At 39.0% G+C, this 15,454-nt stretch overlaps 1 protein-coding gene across 2 annotated transcripts in view; it reads right to left on the bottom strand.

Moving 5' to 3' along the window:
- Positions 1-15,454, bottom strand: part of ROS1 (ROS proto-oncogene 1, receptor tyrosine kinase) — a 112,535-nt gene that overhangs the window by 38,059 nt on the left and 59,022 nt on the right. Inside the window, exons 26-34 of one of the 2 annotated variants that reach the window (XM_060030557.1) lie at positions 14,975-15,261; positions 14,518-14,520; positions 11,148-11,324; positions 9,563-9,765; positions 7,224-7,368; positions 5,830-6,062; positions 5,566-5,742; positions 1,289-1,457; positions 439-556 (exon numbers count right to left, since the gene is read on the bottom strand). In XM_060030557.1, coding sequence (XP_059886540.1) covers positions 439-556; positions 1,289-1,457; positions 5,566-5,742; positions 5,830-6,062; positions 7,224-7,368; positions 9,563-9,765; positions 11,148-11,324; positions 14,518-14,520; positions 14,975-15,261 — 1,512 coding nt within the window. The remainder of the gene's footprint in view (positions 1-438; positions 557-1,288; positions 1,458-5,565; positions 5,743-5,829; positions 6,063-7,223; positions 7,369-9,562; positions 9,766-11,147; positions 11,325-14,517; positions 14,521-14,974; positions 15,262-15,454) is intronic. The other variant, XM_060030556.1, reaches the window with a different exon arrangement.

The raw sequence follows: 15,454 nt of genomic DNA, 5'->3' as shown, positions 1-15,454 counted from the left end.
ATTTCGGATGTTGACCTGATTTTACATTCTGAAAAATACCTAACTCATTGTCAATTCTCACTAGACCTTATTCATCTTCCTAAAACAAATTAACCTCAGAAATTTACATGCATACCGTCATCTAACATCAAATGTCAGCTCAGAATAGGTACTAAGTAAATATTAGTTACATGTTCAAAAGATTGAATTGTTTCCATCCACAAGCAGTTGCAGATTTCTGAGAAGAACGACTACCTGCCTTGTAATTGAGTGCCAAGGCTGACCACTAGGAATTGTGCAAAGAACCTAATGATGCATGCAAGGCCCTTAAACTAAAGATCCTTTGTGTTTATTTATGAATACACGTTCATAAATAGTGTTACTTTTGATCTAATAATACCTTACAATTAACTGCTTAGGTCTTTGTAGTTTACAAAGCACTTTTGCAAATGGACATACCTGATCTCAAGGATATAGTACATAAGTCTGCCTCCATTATCCTCAGCTTTTTCCCACTGTATTGAATTTTTACTCCCTTCTGATAATTTTGGAATGCCTGGTTTACTTGGGACTCCAGCTTTGGAAACAAAAGAAAATCTGATTTGTATGTTAGAAGTATAAAATATTCTGCAAAACATCTTTCTATAGACTGTATTTACTCAGAGGAAAGCCAGATATATTAAAGGAATATTCAGAAAATTATTCAAAAATTTTATTCAAGAAATATTCAAAAATTCTCATATGATTGTGTATTTTTAAATGTGTAACTGAGGTTTTTATTAGTGACAGATTGGATGGATTAGTGACAGGAGTAACAATAGATCTTAGCCTGACACGAAATAAGTGATGCAAATAAAAAGAATTATTGTAAGTTTGGGAGCACTTTCCCTTGATTCCTATAGGGATCAACTTGGAGTTATAGTATACCTTTTAGAACACTAGTTAATTTAATATACTTGTTAAATATTTTTTATTTTGGGCATCTGGTTATAGTAGTCAGTAGTAAATATTTGAACACTCAGTGACACTGTTTTCATTTAGTTCTTACTGCAAAATATCATAGCTAGACAGGAAATCAGAATACTGAAATAATTTTGCCCAGTTCAGGATCCTGCAAGACCAGATGAGTATTATCTCATTACTGCCAGTAAGGACTCCTACCTCTTTTCAGTTTCTTCAGTCAGGCTCTAGAGATAGTAATTTACTCTTTTAAGAAAAATCTCAACCTCTAGGATTAGTGAAGTAAGCGATGAGAAAGGAATTGAGAAACGTCTAAAGTTTTCTAAGTGCGGAATATGTTAGTACTCACCTTTAGTCTTAAAGCTTTCTGGAAGTGAGGTGCTATTTTCTCCTGTCCTGTACACCACCACTACTCGGACATTATAGAAAGTATAAGGCTGTAGACCTGTGATGTTACAAACATAAGCAGGACCTTGGCTGCACGAAACTTTAACATGGTAAAACTCATTGTGCTTCCACTAGAAAAAGAAGTCTCAATTAACATTTTGTTTCTTTAAGAAAAACATTTTAAACATAGAAATTCAAAATCTTGTGGCAATTAAAATTTAAAGTTTACTTTCTATTAAAAAATAAGAGCTCCTTTATGAGTGGTTGATCCCAAATATTATCCTTACCACCAACAGCAATTTTATTTTTTATGACAAGCTATAAGTGACTTGAATGGTGGTCCTTAAGATAAGTCCAAGGTGGGAAGTGCACCCCTGAGTATATATCATCAGGGAAGATTCAGAGCTTGACTTCTTGTTATCCCTAATCAAAGGCATTTTTATTAAATCAGGATGACTGAGAACACAAATTTACACCTGAGGGGAAATGATGGATCAAAACAGTGATACTTTCAATTCCACGGATTTGCTAATTTCAAAGTAATAATATTTTTACATATTTTGCTTCTTTGAAGAAATCCACAGTGACTTATAAATTAAAACATTTAGTTTTTCCTCCCCAAACCCTCTTCAGACATCTAACCAACATTCCTTATATTTATACATAGGAAGCCTAGTTCCCTAAAAGAAGGACATTTTTGCCCACCATCACTCAGTCACTAAATAGCAAGGTTACAAGTTAACTATAGGAAATGTTACTTTCATTTCACTGGGTCTCTAATTATAGCTATCTTAAACTTCTTTCTTTGAAACACTGCTTTAAAAAAATTTGTATGTTTGGACCCTTAATATCTTGTTTGAAAATGATGATTTTTTTCAATGTACAAATAGGAAAAGACAGAGGCATTCTGTCAAGGGTTCTTCTTGTCTTTTCCTCAGTAGAGTTTCCTAAGAAGGTCAGTTTCCATAAATAAACCTGACTTTACATCTCCTTTTTCATTTAGCACTCACAAGGTCATGCCATTTCATTGGATGGGCACTTTATATTAGTTTTCTGTTCAGTTAGAAATGATTCTCTGTAGCACCTTCAGGAAGTAGACCACCTGGTTCCAGAAAGAAAGAGGAACAGAAGGAATGAAAAAAAAAACAAAAACCAGAAATGCTGATGTCAGAGACATTGCCTGTTAAACTCATAAATGTCTCAATCCCACTGAGACATATAGCCTAATGAAACAGATGCACTGGGTCCTTAATATTTATGCTGAACTTTCTGAGAGAGACAGAGCGAGAGAAATGCTGAGCCCTGGCTCAAAAATTTTAGCCCTTTTTGGTCCTGCCTCCTTAATGCTCTGTCATAGAAACCTTCAGTGAATAGTCTAGATGGCCCAACATTCCACACCAACCAGAAATTATCAGAGCTCCTTGGAATGTCAGGGAGATGTTTGACCAGGGGTTTTGCTGGAAAACTGTGGAGTATTGACCTCACCACAGCAATGAATGTTCTGGGCAGACCATCAGCTTGGAGAGGTACCACGGGCTACCCCAGTAAATCACAAGGGAGTTGGGATTTTCCATTCATCAGAGGCCAACAGGTGCAGGGGGGGAAGGCTACCACAGAGGATTTCCAAATTCTTGGGCAAGGGTGCGAGGGAAATGGTGCAGACTATGGTGCAAACTCCGTGTCTCAGTTTCAGAGACTGAAACTTCAGAAATGTTTGCTTCTGGTAGGGATTCCCCTGGACAGCTGAGAAAAAGACAATTGTAATGAATTTCCATGAAAATAATTTACCAAAGCAAAATTATTTGTTTCTCCTCAATCTTAAATTGAATATGTTCTTCTGCTATACATTGTTGTGTGAAAGAATCTATGAAATTGAAGACCAAGATAAAAATTTAGCCTTGTGCTCTAATTCCCTCATTTTTCCATGTAAGGAAAAGATGAAGACTGGAAGTTTATCCTTTTCTCCTTTCCTTTCTGAAAAAAAAAAATTCATTAAAATATTTACTCACCCTCATCACTCACCCCTCAGAGTTTCAGTGTGGAGTTACAGGACCATTGCTAGCTGTCCTATCATTATGAGTTAGATTCAACTTGCTCAAAAGAAACAGAACTTTCTGACTAGATGTAACACAGCCTTCTACTGTGCTCATCGGTTAGTACTTGTAGGTGGTCACGCATGTAGAAATTACTATCTTACATGTTCAGCTTCATGATTTCTTAAGTGGTCTATCTGGAACCTGTGCTGAGCAAGTGTAGTGGAAGTTTTGAAAGAAAAAGCATCCCATGAAAGTCATGAGGACTGAGCCAGATGGCCCCTGTCTGCTGCCCCTCTCCCAAACTTTGCGAAGCTGGGTGGGTGACGATGACTCATGTTCCTTCTGTGTATGAACCAAGGAGAACCTCTGTAAGGATGAGTCAGCCCTGAGGGTCCTCCCCTGCACGGTTGTGATATCTGACTCATCAGGGTGCCTTACTGGGTCTCTGGCTTCTCATCAGTAAAACGAGAGGCTGGAGTCATCACCTCTACGGTCCTTCCTCAGTTCACGTCTTTGATCTGGGAAATGAGCTTTACATCCCTCCCCTTGACCTCAAACCGAACCACATTAAGCTCACCTAAATAGATGTCCCCAAAGAGATGATCCTTTAATTTCTCCAATTTAAAACTGAATTTTTATGAAATGACCATTTTTTAAATAGGCAACAAATCATCATAAACATGCTCAATGGAAAAGATCTGATTGAACTATGGTCTTTGGTCTTACCAACTTAATATTCACTGCTGTTTTATATTTTTCATAGTTTTTATCTAAAAGTACAAGATTATAAAAAATATTTTACATAGAAAAATTTTAAACCTCTGGGGAGCAACTCCATTTTTTTTGTTTGTTTGTTTTTGTTTTGTTTTGTTTTTTTGCGGTACGCGGGCCTCTCACTGTTGTGGCCTCTCCCGTTGCGGAGCACAGGCTCTGGACGCGCAGGCTCAGCGGCCATGGCTCACGGGCCCAGCCGCTCCACAGCATGTGGGATCTTCCCAGACCGGGACACGAACCCGTGTCCCCTCCATCGGCAGGCGGACTCTCAACCACTGCGCCACCAGGGAAGCCCGCAACTCCATTTTTAAAGAAAAGTGAGGTCATGACTATACTGATTTGTTTTTAAGTTCCCACTAAACAAAACACTCCTAACCAATCTTTACAAATGCAGACACACAAATATATAATAATGAAAAATGAAACATCACAGTTATAAAATCTTAATCATCTATTAAGTACATCAGTATAAAAATTAATGTAGACTTTCCCTAGCAGTGAATTAATTAGATTAACTGATGCTTAAATTCAGTGGGCATTTTTACATTGGTTAAAGCGTGAAGATTTTTGGATGAGGAGCCATTTAAACTAGTTTACATGCCAAGATCCAACTAGTTTAGAATAAACTAGTTTTATATTTTACTTCTCTCCTGTTGCTATTCAGCCCTGAAATGGCTGAAAGAACATTTCTAAACAAGGTTTTAGATTTATGTTTGTTCATTTCTTTCCATTTTTTTTTTCATAGAAAACAGCAAATTGCTATGGACTTTAAACTGAAGAGCCATGCTGGAAACATCTAAAGTAAGTAAAACATTATGAAACCAGTAAACCATAATTTATACCCTTTTATGTGAAGCCTTTTAAGAGCAAATGAATCTCACTGGGAATTTTTTCCGTCAGAAATTATACCACTTCTATCTGGCAAACCTGAATCAATGAATCTTGTCAAATATATTGCTCATTTATACAACTGGATGCCCTAGAGATATCTTTTAAAAGGCCTTTTGATTTATTCTATAGCATAAAACAAAGATTTGCATTAAAAGTGTACAGTGAGGGTTTCCCTGGTGGCACAGTGGTTAGGAATCTGCCTGCCAATGCAGGGGACACGGGTTCGAGCCCTGGTCTGCGAAGATCCCACATGCCGCGGAGCAACTAAGCCTGTGTGCCACAGCTACTGAGCCTGCACTCTAGAGCCTGTGAGCCACAACTACTGAGCCCTCGCACCACAACTGCGGAAGCCCACGTGCCCTAGAGCCCGTGCTCCGCAACTAGAGAAGCCACCGCAATGAGAAACCTGCACACCGCAACGAAGAGTAGCCCCCGCTCGCTGCAACTAGAGGGAGCCCACGTGCAGCAATGAAGACCGAAAGCAGCCAAAAAAATAAATAAATAAAATTTAAAAAAAAAAGTGTACAGTGAGATGTACCTTTTGGAGTTCAAACCAAAATCTGATAAGGTGAACATTAGATGGAGCCTTCCAATCTAATTGCAAACTAGTGCTCCCTGGAACCAAGGCATGAGGTTTCTCTGGCGTGTCAAACGTTTCCACAGTGACAGGATGACTCTCCGTGCACCACATTTCCTCGGCGTGGCAGGCCAGAACCTTTTTGTAGAAAAGAACAATTGCTTAACTTTTCTAGAACCTTGCACTTGAGAATGGCAATAAAAGTACCCAATATACTCGCCGTACTTTTAACACATAGAGTTTTCCACCAGACAGTCTAGTAACAAGGAGAGAGAGCCTCCCATTTGGATAGTCACTTTGCCTTAGTGGAGTCTCAGGAATGGGAGCCAGTTGAGAGATTGCCACCTGATAGCGGACTGCCTCTTTCGGTCCATTTGGCTTGTGAGATTCTCTCCAGGATATAACGAGGCTGGTGTCTGACTGCACGCTTGTGTTAATGAGCCAAACCGCCTCTGGTACTGAAATAAATAGCAGTGCACAATAAGGCATGTTGCAACAGCACTGAAAGATGGAAAGAAGTAATAGGGTCTTGATTGAGGAATTGGCATATCATGTGAGCAGAATGAATGACAGATGTTCCAAAGGAAAGCCAGCCTCCTCCATAATGGTAAGTTAACAGGCTGCCTGAAAGGCTCTCGCTTATTTTTGCCTAATGACTAAGTCATTCTCTGGCTGCCGCTCAAGGATATGGCCAATGATGAATAATCCAATTCGGGTGAGTTTTGTGAATGGCATCAGAGATGTGTGAAAGAAATGGCCTCCCCTCGTAATAATCGCCACCTCTTACAACACCTTTTCAGATTCTAAATCCACTTTCTTTAAGGCAATGATGTTATATTACTTTACAACTCAGTAGCCTTGGTAAAATTCGCATAGAGAAAAGGCTTGGCTTTCCTAGGTTTCACCACGTGTACAGAGACCTGTAAATACATGGGAAGAGAGTGACACTGTGAGGTGAGACCAAACAATGTGTTTCCAGACACATAGAATTGATGATGATGTTTTGCCATGTAGTTGCTTTTCATTTTGATGGGATATTTTCCATCATCTTCTGGTGTTCGAGTAAGGATCATGTCAACAGAATATTCTCCTAGAAATACATTTTTCTTATTAAGCTTAAAAAAACTCACATAATAAAGATAACTTAGCATCCAGATAAACACCAAGTATAGGGCTTCCCTGGTGGCTCACTGGTTAAGAATCCGCCTGCCAATGCAGGGGACACACGTTCGAGCCCTGGCCCGGGAAGATCCCACATGCTGCAGAGCAACTAAGCCCATGCACCACAACTACTGAGCCTGTGCTCTAAAGCCTGTGGGCCACAGCTACTGAGACTGCATGCTACAACTAATGAAGCCCACGCACCCTCAGCTCATGATCTGCAACAAGAGAAGCCACCGCAATGAGAAACCTGTGCACCACAGCGAAGAGTAGCCCCCGCTCGCCGCAACTAGAGAAAGCCCACGCGCAGCAATGAAGACCGAATGCAGCCAAAAATAAATAAATAAAATAAATAAATTTATTTTTTAAAAAACCCCAAAAAACAAATATAGGCACACACAAGCACATATATCACAAAATTCCACTCTAGAAAATCCCACACCACACCCGTAACTCACCTCCACTTTTAGTTTTTCCCCAAATCTCTTTTCCCAGAGGTAATTGTTCCAAAGGATCTGAATAATAATTCCTTACAGCTGTCCGTATCACATATGTTGAAAATGGTTGTAAACCTTCAATAAGGGCTATACTCTGCTGAAATTCCTGTAATTAATTTTTAAAAATCAGTGTCTTATTTTTTGTACAAACGGGGAGAAATTATTTAATCAAAGAGAAAAAAACTAAAAGACTCAAATATTTTTAATTCATCTTTAAATCTTGGATCATGAGTGACAATCTTCACTGTCCTAGTCTGCCCAGAATGTCTCCAAGAATAAATGCCAAATGATTGGCAGCCTCAGTCAGTTGTGACATAATCATTTCACTTAGGAAGCTGAATTCCCAGAGCACACCATCTCATTAGCATTGCATTAGAAATTCAGCAGGAAGGTATTGTAAGGATGTGACACATCTGTGAATACAATAAAAGAATAAGCTACATTATCTAATCATTCTCAGAAATAAACTTTAAGAAACTAAAAAGGCTTTCCTTACACTAATGGTTCTCAATTTTGGTTACACTTTGGAAACATCTGGGAAGTTTTAAGAAAATACTGATACCTGGGTCCCACGCCTAAAGATTCTGATTGCATTGGTCTGAGGTGAAGCATGGGCTCAGAAATTTTAAAAGCTTCAATGTGCTGTCAAGTTTGAGAACCACTCACTGCCTTTGGCCCATATTAATCATTATGAAGACAATAAGAGATAAGCTCTAATAAGAGAAATGACAGAAACCCAATCTTGATCAGCCAAATGATCCAATCTGTCTCTGAAACGACTCCTGTTAGAAATGTGTAAAGAAAGGTTAAAATAGACAAAATTTTAAAATAAAATAAATATATATATATATATTTTGTGTGTGTGTGTGGTACGCGGGCCTCTCACTGTCGTGGCCTCTCCTGTTGCGGAGCACAGGCTCCAGACGCGTAGGCTCAGCGGCCATGGCTCACGGGCCCAGCCGCTCCGCGGCATGTGGGATCTTCCTGGTCCGAGGCACGAACCCGCGTCCCCTGCATCGCAGGCGGACTCTCAACCACTGCGCCACCAGGGAAGCCCAAAAATAAATATATTTTTTTAAAATAGACAAAATAAAGGAAGTTACAAGAATCAGAAAGAAAGTATATAGTGCTTAACCTCCAATAGATGATGGTCAATTTCACCTTTTGACTTGATTATAAAATAAGCACAAAGAAAAATACTGGATACATACAATTCCATCTCAAAGACAACTGGAACACCCAGGCCAGTGATGGAATGAATTGTCTCCATTCATTCATTCAAGAAATATCTAGTAATGCCTATACAATGCCAAGTAGTATCTAGGTGCTAGGAATACAATGATGAATAAAAACGTAGTCTCTGTATAACAACACATTTCACAACATATAGAAAATAAACAAAAATATAATGTACAATTTTTATATTAGCTACATGCTATGGAGGAAAGGTATACAGAAATGTTCTTTCTGTCCAGTTCATTTCTTACCCCTCAATCTGCTGGAATGGCCACAAAAACAAGTCTCTATCACTTTCTGGGGATAATTAGATAATTAGGGAGGGAAACAAACCCAGCTCTTTTAGGACACTCAGGAAACAGTCACTATAAGGCAATCTACCGACTGATTAGGGTTAATATATTTCCTTGAAGCTTAACTTACTCGTAGACAAGAGACTAGATAGAACACAGTATGTTTTTGTTTTTTTTACATCTTTATTGGAGTATAATTGCTTTACAATGGTGTGTTAGTTTCTGCTTTATAACAAAGTGAATCAGTTATACGTATACATATGTTCCCATAACTCTTCCCTCTTGCGTCTCCCTCCCTCCCACCCTCCCTATCCCACCCCTCCAGGCGGTCACAAAGCACGGAGCTGATATCCCTGTGCTATGCGGCTGCTTCCCACTAGCTATCTACCTTATGTTTGGTAGTGTATATATGTCCATGCCTCTCTCTCGCCTCGTCACAGCTTACCCTTCCCCCTCCCCATATCCTCAAGTCCATTCTCTAGCAGGTCTGTGTCTTTATTCCTGTCTTACCCCTAGGTTCTTCATGACATTTTTCTTCTTAAATTCCATATATATGTGTTAGCATACGGTATTTGTCTTTCTCTTCCTGACTTACTTCACTCTGTATGACAGACTCTAGGTCTATCCACCTCATTACAAGTAGCTCAGTCATCTGTAAAAGTTAGCATCACAGTGTGTTTCAGAACATAATATAGAAAATACTATGGCTGAGGATTTATATCAAAAAAAGGCATCTTGTGAAAAGACAAAGACAACGGGCTCCAACCTTACCAGCATTCTATCTTTCAGTTCAGAGCTGTTCTTCCTGTCATTTACTTCTTTGTAATAAAGCAGGTATGTGGGAGTGGGACTGGTGATGCCATCCCACATGTGGTTTGTCTGGACAGGTGGTAATCTGATTGTGAGGCTGGTATTAGTGGTGTTAAGTATAGTTGGCTCTGCAATATCTGAAGCTAGAGACAGAAATGCTCTATCTAAAATAATAATAAAAAGATTAAATATATACACATGTACGTACAAGAGAAACAGCAGATTTATCTAACATCAAGGATAATATCATATTTTCTTTTTATTTAACTGACAAGGTATGGTACATTGGAGTGTTGGAAATGTTATTCAGGACAGGAAGACACGTTTTTTTTCATACGTTTTGAACATGTTAAACGCCTGGGGAAGAGTGCAAAATAACTGGTAATTGCTTACAATTTCCAGCAGATGGAGCTAAACTACCCTTAATTACGTACCTAGACAGTGAATAGCAAAATAAGTTGACCCTTTTTTATTTTGAAGAAAGTAATGAGAGCATTATATCAATCATATTTTTCAATGAATTCCGATTATGAAAACTGATGTTATCTTTAGGACTTTTATTTCTAGGGATATGCGTGTGTGTTCAAACTCAAACAGATATTGCATGGATTTTTTAAATCTCTTAAATGAATTATTTCACCAAAATATGCACTCAGTTTATTTATAAGTTCTCCCATGTTTTCATATTGTATAACTTACGTATTTTATAACTGAATACATTTAAGCAAAGAGGGTTTATTTTACTCATTTCTCTCCCTCTCTAAGAGGAAATTATACTGAATTTAGAATGACATTGTGACTTTAATGGCAGAGAGAGCTTGTGAAAAAACTCAGAGACCACTTTAGGTTTGAATGTCACCCATGAGGCTATGTAGTGCTGTTTTTGTTTTTGGTTGGTTGGTTTTTATATTTCAAACATTTATTTTATTATGACTCTCAGCAAAAAATATATAGTCAGTTCTGCCATAATGTGATACATGCATTCCTAAAAGTCATTGCATTATACAAAACCCAGAGGATGTGTGGGGAAAATAGAGTGAAGGGCACAACACTAAAAAACTTCATGAGTGACACATAAAACAAACGAGAGAAACTTAATAAAAATGGTAGCACAAATGTACACGTTAAATGGTTGACATATCTAATCCTATAATACATAGGCATTTTACCTTGAAAAAGACCTGAAATGTTATGCAAAGCTTTTTGACACCACTGGGAGGTCTAAAATATCATCAGGGGAGAAAAAAGACAAAAAGAAGGGAAATTATGGGACTGAGAAGACAAAGAGGATAGACAGAGAGAATGACAGGACAAGGGTTTCCCATGTCTAAAGTAGCCTGCCACAGCCCAAGCCATGTATACAGATAGAGATAAATTGTGACCCAGGGCAAACAGCAATCACAACGTGCACCAAACCCTGACCGTCTGGAGCAATGCTGAGAGCCCAACGAAGAGTTGGAGGGACAGCCCTGGAGGAGAAAACATTATGAAATTTTCCTGACCCTAAACTGGGAGAACAAGCTGATTAAGTATGTGACTCTCTTACCTGGAAAAGGCTGCAGAACTGAACTGTAAACCAAGATATGCTTACTACTTAGGGCCTCCACCTGGGACAGGATGGCCCCATTGCTTTTCTTTGCCTGATAAATTTGTGTGCTGTCCTTTGCTGTGGAGATCCAATAGAGAAATTGTCCATCCACAGTCAAGCTAACAAGCATTTTTCCTGTTCATGAAAAACAGAAAAGAACATAAAGAACAAAATACATATCTGACATTTTCTGCTCTAAGCAATATGTGAAATCCTTTTTCTATAGCATAACTGAGAAATTTTGAATCTTTCTGTTATTTCAATATGAAAAAATAATACCTTAATGTCCTTAGCCTAAGGATTTTACAGATATTTTCTCACTTTAGCTCCATATCAAGCCAACAAAGCAAATACTATGATTATTAGTCTCATTTTGTATAAGTGGAAACTGAGGCTTCGAGGGGTTAAATAATTCCCCTCAAGGCCACAAAGTTCATCAAGGGCAGAGCCAGGATTTAAAGCTTACCTGTGTGATTCCACCCCAAACAACACCAACTGAAGGGAGGTATTAGCTGAGGCACAGGGCTCAGCGCCTTGCTCAGTATATTTATCAATGATTTAGAATGAATGCATAATAAACAGATTTATCAAATTTGCAGATAATACATGATTCTTACTGTCACTAGTACATTCAGTCTCTGACTTATTCAAAAATATCACAACAGAATCGTGAAATGGATTGAAATTTAATAGCAACAAATATAACATCCTAAATTCAAGGTTAAAATTAAAACTGTAAATAAGGAATGAAAGAAATTCTGGCTTAATAATAGTTAACATGAAAAAGACTATGGGTTCTTCAAATGGCAGGCAGCCCAAAGACCTGATGTCACTTTTAGCTGCAGTAAAAGAAGACCTAGGAAGTCACAGGCCCTCTGTGCTGAACAGAACATACTGAAAGTACAGTGAGTCCTTATGGGACAACATTTAAGAGAACTAAGCAGCTAGAGCGAAACCTCAGGAGGGTGAATAGGGCAAAGAAAGATCTAGAAGTCATACCACCTAAGGGGTACTTAGAGATACTTGAATTTTTTCCTCTAACGGAAGTGCTTAGCATGGGCTCTGGCAGCTGTTCCCACATAGTTGAGTCGCTATCATGTGGAAAGTGATTGATTTATTCTTTGTAAATTTAGAAGTCAGAACTCAGGCCAATGAATGAGAGGAATGGGGAGAAAACTTCCGCTAAACATAAGAAAAATATCTAGCGTTTAGAATTGTGCAAAAATTAAACAGACTTCCTTATAAGGTAGTAAATTGTTTTATAAACAGGTGCTCAAAGAAGGCTGTTTTGGTAGAGGGGATTTCTTCCAATATTATGTCAGCTAAATGATCTCTAAAGTCATTTTAATTTTCTAATTTTTGGATTATGGATTTCAATTGTGGCTTCATGAAAGACTGACTAGTTCTATAGCTATAAAATAATGGCCCAACAGATAACTCTTGTGTATCAGATGTTAAAGAAAAATTATTCTGACACTTGTTTAAATGGTAAGGAAGACTTTAATCAAGGCTGTTGCAATATTGCAGTAGGGGAGGGAGATGTGCACAACTCCAAATACAACAAAGACAACTGGGGGTTATATCCAACAAGCAGAGGGAGAGAGCAGTCAAGAAAATTACTAAGAGGAGACATCAATGGGAGGGGGATTCTTGCTAAACTGGCCTCATAGGATTTTTGGCCAAGAACATCAAGGGTGGGGGTGAAGAACTTTATCAGATACCAAGATGAGGGATTCTCTCTAAACTGATTTGGCAAGATTCTTGCTAAAACTGGACTCAGCAAGGATGGACAGGGAAGACCAAGTTTGAGGTCTAGTTGAGAAAAGGGCTCACAGGAGCGTAACTAAAGTTTGATCCGGGAATTCCCTGGTGGTCCAATAGTTAGGACTCTGGACTCGGTGCTTCCACTGCAGGAGGCACGGATTTAATCCCTGGTTGGGGAACTAGGATCCAGCAAGCTACTCGGCGTGGCCCAAAATAAAAAAAAAAAAAGCAATTAAAGTTTGATCAAGGAAAGGGTCTTTGTCACACATTCAACAGAATCAAGTTATTCTCCTAATAAGGGAAGTTCAGAACATTATCTCCACTCTTAAGCCCATTGAAAGTACATTGGAATTGCTTCTAAAAGGCTCTGGGGGCTTCCCCGTTGGCTCAGCAGTTAAGAATCCACCTGCCAATGCAGGGGACATGGGTTCGAGCCCTGGTCCAGGAAGATCCCACATGCCACAGAGCAACTAAGCCCATGCATCACAACTACTGAACCCACGTGCCACAACTACTGAAGCCCGCGTGCCTAGAGCCTGTGCTCCACAATGAGAGAACAGCAATGAGAAGCCTGCGCACCACAAGGAAGAGTGACCCCCCCCACACTCGCCGCAACTAGAGGAAGCCCACACGCAGCAAGGAAGACCCAACGCAACCAAAAATTAATTAATTAATTAATTTTAAAAAAAAAGCTCTGGCTGGTATGTCAACAAAACCATACATAAAGTTACAACACACAGACACACACACATTTGCAATTTCAAAACTTTACTATATAAACCAGCAATACCCAATATCACTTTTTTAAAAATAAATTTATTTATTTGTTTGTTTTTGGCTGCATTGGGTCTTCGTTGCTGCACATGGGCTTTCTCTAGCTGCAGTGAGCGTGCAGGGCCACTCCTTGCTGCGGTGCTCAGACTTCTCACTGTGGTGGCTTCTCTTGTTGCGGAGCACGGGCTCTAGGCACGTGGGCTTCAGTAGTTGTGGCACGTGGGCTCAGTAGTTGTGGCACACAAGCTTTATTGCTCCATGGCATGTGAGATCTTCCCAGACCAGGGATCGAACCCGTGTCCCCTCCACTGGCAGGTGGATTCTTAACCACTGTGCCACCAGGGAAGGCCCCCCAGTAGCACTTTTGATGATGGAAATATTTTACATCTGTGCCGCCCAATACAGTGACCATTAGCCGCTGTGGGTTTTGATCATTTAAAATGTGACTAGTGTGGCTGAGGAATTAAATTTTGAATTTTATTTAATTTTAATTAATTTAAACTTAAATCACCACACGTGATTAGTGATTGGATAGTGAGGACTAGACCCTTAAGAATATATGGGGGTATTTAGAGTGTTTTTTTTCTTTTGCAATTACTCCTAATTAGAAGACTTCCAAGTGACTTTAGACTTTCAAATATTTCCTCCACAAGATTGTGAATTTCAACAGATAGACCTGTCAAGTATTGACCAAGTCATGCTGAACGTGGAGGCAATGAAATCATCAGCATGGGGGTGGAGTACTGGTGGGAAGATCAGGGATGCCGTAGTTAGGCTCAGTTTCAGATACCAGCTCCTCTATTAACTATGGCCCTTTGGACAAATTACCTTTCTCAGCCTCAATTTCCTCATCTGTAAAATGTGGATACTAGTATCTACTTCACTGAGGTGTTTTGAAGATCAAATGAGATAATACATTTAGTAGCCTGCTTAGAACACATAGTTGAGCTCAATAAGTTGTAGTTCTACTGTTAATTATAAAATAACAACAAAAAAAGCCCCCCACAGATCCAGAAAATTATGTGAATGCCTATGTACAATTTACCTGAAAACAACTTGAATTCTACAAAAACATTTGGCACGGTCTGGAGCAAATACTATATATATATATATATATATATATATATATATATATATACACACACACACATATTCCTTTGAGTATAGGTTGAATGTAACTCCTTTTTAATGGGACAGGAGGGGCTGCCATTATTAGTGAAGATCTACTACACACACGAGTGTCTTACCAAGCAGAGCAGGCATGATGATAACCTGCCAACACTGACATCCTTCCAGATCCATTGCCCAGATCTCTTGCCCCTTGACAAAGTATATCCGTGGTTTCTTTAGGTCAGAGGTATCAATAGTCATTGCTCCACTTAACTCGAATTCAGTCACATTGCAAGAACATTGGCTTCTTCCATTTGGATGGTTTCTGGCTGGGGGTTGCAGAATTCGGTGCAAGGTCTGGTTGATAATACTGTAGTAGAACATCTGAGATCCAAAATCAGAAACTTCTGTCCAATACAGGCGACTATAGGAACAAAAGGACACTCCAACTTAATGAGTAAAATATATCATTGCAAATATCAGTTTCTAATGAAGATCAATCATTTCTAATGATTGTGGGGACAGATGCCACCTTTAAAAAGAACATGTCCCAGTGTTCAATAACCTTCTGATGGAAGAGATCACAAGAAGTCTAGTTTGTAGCATTTTCCAATGAT

This window comes from Delphinus delphis, chromosome 14 (assembly GCF_949987515.2).
Source record: "Delphinus delphis chromosome 14, mDelDel1.2, whole genome shotgun sequence".
NCBI classification, from domain to species: Eukaryota; Metazoa; Chordata; class Mammalia; order Artiodactyla; family Delphinidae; genus Delphinus; species Delphinus delphis.
This window is presented reverse-complemented; position numbering and strand designations above follow the sequence as displayed.